At 23.2% G+C, this 5,041-nt stretch overlaps 1 protein-coding gene across 1 annotated transcript in view; it reads right to left on the bottom strand.

Annotated features, from left to right (window-relative positions):
- LOC102670823 (egalitarian protein homolog) overlaps positions 1 to 3,479 on the bottom strand; it is a gene marked incomplete at its 3' end in the record, with an annotated part of 6,206 nt that extends 2,727 nt beyond the window's left edge. Inside the window, exons 1-6 of the mRNA XM_006622215.2 lie at positions 3,310 to 3,479; positions 1,569 to 3,052; positions 1,389 to 1,469; positions 1,048 to 1,292; positions 382 to 767; positions 1 to 283 (exon numbers count right to left, since the gene is read on the bottom strand). Coding sequence (XP_006622278.2) covers positions 1 to 283; positions 382 to 767; positions 1,048 to 1,292; positions 1,389 to 1,469; positions 1,569 to 2,972 — 2,399 coding nt within the window. The remainder of the gene's footprint in view (positions 284 to 381; positions 768 to 1,047; positions 1,293 to 1,388; positions 1,470 to 1,568; positions 3,053 to 3,309) is intronic.
- Between the last annotated feature and the right edge of the window lie 1,562 nt (positions 3,480 to 5,041).

Genomic DNA, 5,041 nt, shown 5'->3' with positions numbered 1-5,041 from the left:
CCTGTACTATATGTTTGGCAAGCCACACTATTCAGAGTATTACGATCTGATCGTGGACTTTTATTTTTATCTTGACACGAACATACACATTTTGCTGGAGATACATCTGCACTGCTTGAGGAAAATTGATCAGTTGCAGAACCAGTAACAGCTGAAAGAATAGCTTCTAATTTTTCGATCTTTTCAAATCTATCCATTCGTCCATCAGATAGAATTTCATCTACCATTTGCATTGATTCTGTAAGACTTGGTGTATCAGAATTTCTTGGTGACAATATACCACCTATAAATATAAATATATGAATATATATAATAGTAATCGTGAAATCAAACTAATTAAATATTAACATTAAATTAAATTAATAATAAAAAAATTTATACCTGAATGTGAATTTTCAGAAGTATAACTTTCCATACTATGATATTCTGAATCTTCAATTTTATCTTCATCATCATCATCACTACTTTCTCCTTTATCTTGACCCATATTTTCAAGTTTTTCTAATTTTCTTGCAACTTTGTAACTGCCTTTCAATTTCTCTTTTTCATCCTCAGTAAGATCAAGATAACGCAAAAGACGTATTTCACGATTACTTAAAACAATATTTTTGGTAGTTGCTTCTTCCATTCTTTTTTTTAAATCTGCGACTTCTGTTTCCACTTTTCGTTGCTTCTTTCGTGCTTTTACTTCTGCAGGTTTGATATGTAATTGAATTTGTTCCTCACACAGCTCATTAAAAAGAACTTGTACTTCTGGTTTTATGAGTCTAATAATATTAAAATCAAAAAATTATAATTAACAAAAAATATCCATTTTTATATATTTTTTTTTTAGAATATTAAAAAATTAGATGAAAATATGATAAAATTATATAATTAAAAATTAATGAAATTTTTTTTTATTCATTTGTTGAATCAATTTTAAATATCTTTAATGAAAAATTTAATTATTCTATTATTTAAAATAAATTGTAAAAAATAACTATTATTTTACTAATATGTATTGAAAAAATCATTCAATAAATAAAACATGATTAAATAATATACCTAGACATGGAAATATATATTTGTGGAACTAAACTCAAAACATCACTACTAGCATAAATGAGCATATCTCGTGTTAATGGACGCCTACACCAATATCTTTGATTATTACGATAGATATTTTTCAATTGTTCTTTTAATGGATTACTTGGAGCACCATAATGATCACATAGTGTATTCAAATTAACATTTTTAACTTTATATACAGGTTTACCAGTTTCTTGAAACTGCAATACAGCATGAGCTGCCTATAAATAGAAACATAATTTATCTTTTAATCATATTTTTATTATTTTATGTTTCAAAATTTTTTTAAGAAATTTTAATAATTATAATTCAAATACCTGTGTATCAAAAACATTATTCAACATAATCTTAAATTGTCTGTACAAATTGACACTGTCATTTCTACAATCATGAATTACCTAAAATAATTAAAATAAAATTACTAAAATATAAACAAATTTATAAAATATAAATGATACAAAATTTACATGAATAGAGTTTTGAATATTATTCCTTACTTTAATAACATCTTTATGTTCTAGAAGTTTTTGAAGGCCTCCAGCTTGTACAAGATTAGGACAAGCAAATAAATCAAATACATATGCTTGACCAGACATAGTTCCTATTTGTACAAGTGTCAATTGTCCTTTAACTCCTAAATTTATTCCTTCACAATCAAATGAAACAACAATTTTACCATCAGGAGAAGGTTTACGAGGATTTATTATATCTTCTATGATTTGAAGACTTTCTCTTGGATTTACTATTACTCTTGTCTGTTGCAATACCTTTAGTTTCCAAGCATCTCCCATTTGCATAGTTTGTAAACTCCTATCCTTTTCTGTATTATCTGCCAAAGTCTTCATTACAAGTGTATTTATTCTTTGTTTTAAAGTTTGTTGTTGTAAGCTTATTGGAGAAGTACTATTACTTTCAATTGGTGGGAAATGAGAATTTTGTATATTATTAATCTGGCTTGTAATATTGATATTAGTAGATTCTGAATTAATTATTTGTTGAGATGCTTGAGTATTGCTTGATTGAATAATTTGATTTAAATTTGTTTGACTTGCAGTACTATTTTGACTTCTCGAAGAATTTGTAAATCTTGTTTTTGCTTTTCCTTCTATGGTAGAAGACTTAGGCCTTCCAATTAATGTTACTAAATTACTTTGAACATGAAATGCATCTGGGAACATTTTGACAAATGTACACAAATCCTGTGGTGTTTTAAATATTGAAGTCCAATTTTCGTATGAAAATTTATCATTAACTATATTAAACATTTGATCTACAAGAATTGGACCCTTTTGTTCAATACATTCACAAAGAAAATCTAATAATTTTGCAGTAATTTCTGGATCTATAGGTATATCTGGTTCTAATTCTACAAAAGGTTCTGCTTTCATGCCTTCATATTGCTTTAACATTACATTATCTTCAGTAACTACAAAAGCATCAGGATATTTTAAAAGAAAATCTCTAAATTCTTTATAATGTTGACCAGAAATATGTCTAACTTCTGGAGAAGCTTGGGATCGATGTCCTAAAAGACTCTTTATTGGTACTTCTGTACCAATTCCATACTGCATTAATTTATTTGTAAAATATTCTACAGCCTCTCGAGCATAATCGCGTTTACCACCTAATTTACATCCATTTTCTTCTTCTACAATTTGTTGAAAAGTATTTACTGATACATAATCACCATTAATAATAAAAAGCATTGGGTATTGAGCTAAAAACTTTTTAAGGCCACTTTGTGATCCACCAGCTATTTGACGCATTTCTTTTGTAAATCCTTTAGCTCCAAATTGACAACTTAAATCATGTAAAGTACGTGGACCACCTTTATCCACAAGAAGTTCCAGAAAAAATAAAAGTGTCATATTTCGTACAGTCTCATATTCTGAACTATCCATCTTTTTATTTTATTTGTTGCTTCAAGAAAAGAGACTTTTTATTAATTATAATATCCAAAAAAATCATGTCATGATATATCCTAAATATAATAATTAAATCTTAGTTAATTTTAAATATCAATAATATTAATAATATAAATAATTTTCTTTTATTATTTAATTCTTTTTTTATTTTTTTATTTACTTTTACTTTTTTTATTTACTTAAAAAAGAAACATTTTAGAAAAATTTATAATAACTAAAATTTTATTTATTTTATATTGAACATTTTTTAATCTAAATTATTATATCTAACTTATTAATATAGAAATATAATTAAATTAAAATATGTATTTACCATTATGATGATTATCAAATATTAAGGATATAAGCACAAAAATAAATTATTGCCATCTCTGATTATATGATATACTTTTACAAATATCTCATTAATATTTTTATCCAAAAAAAATATTTATTTTAAGATTAATTAAATTCCAATGATTAAATAATTGCACAGCCACCATAACAAGAGAAAAGATCTAAAAATTCATAACATAAATAATTAAATACAAATAACAAATATAATTAAATATAAAATATTTTATAAATTTTCATATTTTATTAAACTTATATTTTTTTATATTTTTTTACAAACCTTATATTATGAATAACTAGGCTTCCAATTGATATAATTTCTTTTTTGACAATACAATATATATTGTAATATAAAATAGGAACATTATAAATTTCTTTTGTTTTTTAAGAGATTAAAATACAATATATATGATATAGTATGATAACCTAATAAACATAAAAATATAATTGTTATATAAATATATAATATATATTTGTTTAATATCAAGGATCAATGTTTAGTAATGAATAATAAAATATCTCTATTAAGATTAAAATGAAATTGCAATGAATGAATTGTGCAAAATATTTGTGGAACATAAATATAAAAAATCTGCCCACCTATAACATTTATGATTAGTTGTTTCTATATTATTTGCATTTTAAATTGAAGGATTAATCTGTTTATTTCACAATTTATTAAAGTATCACAGTCCATATCACGTATAAGACATATGTCATTAATTCATTATAGTACACATTACTACTGTGTAATTTGACATTAAATAATATAATAATTACCTATAACAAATAAAATTTCGCTGAACTTCGATACATATCAGATATAAATTTCAGAATTGACGATATCTAAATTCTAAGATATCACAGGTCAAACAACTCTCTGACATAGATTTAGAATACCACGCCACACTAATGATCTTGATATGTATTCCTATAGTGTTTGTGAAGCATTCTTGAAATCGTTCTTTTCTTAATTAATAATGATAAATATATTTTATCAGAAAGTTGTTTTATTATATCTTGTCTAATATTAAATGATAAAATTTCAGTCATTTGCCAATGTAGTGCACCGTGCAATATATCAATATCATCCTATATATACTGATACACATATATCCAATTAATTCTCACTTGATAAAACAGAGACAAAAGAGAAGAGAAGAAATACTTCTTTCAAAGAAACTATAATCACAAATAAAATATATAATAGATCTATCATTTTATAGAATTTTATCTCATATACTAAATTATTGATTGTATAAAAAATCAGAAAAATTTTTTATAATTTAGATCGATGAAAATTACATTCAATTCAATCATCAAAAATAATAATATTGTCAGAAATAAAAAAATTTTCTTTTCTTAAATTCCAATATAAATTCCAATATCTATATATTTATATAGATTATAACATATTAGATTGTATTCATTAGATTGTATTTCAAATTTTTCGATAATCTAAATATATGCAAATAGTAAATTATCCATAAATAAAAAATTATATATTTTTTATTACATCAAAATATATCAATTTCTTATTTATGATTATTAATATTTCATAAAAATTCATAGAAATGTCTTTAAATTTTAAATTCAATTTAATTATGCAAAAATAATTAATTATAAATGTGAAATATATAAGTATATAATACAAATATATTTATAAAATATATATATTATATATAATATATAATAATATTATATAATAATAA

This window comes from Apis dorsata, unplaced genomic scaffold (assembly GCF_000469605.1).
Source record: "Apis dorsata unplaced genomic scaffold, Apis dorsata 1.3 scaffold_676, whole genome shotgun sequence".
NCBI classification, from domain to species: domain Eukaryota; kingdom Metazoa; phylum Arthropoda; class Insecta; order Hymenoptera; family Apidae; genus Apis; species Apis dorsata.
The sequence above is the reverse complement of the archived record's forward strand: the minus strand, read 5'-3'. Positions and strand labels throughout refer to the sequence as shown.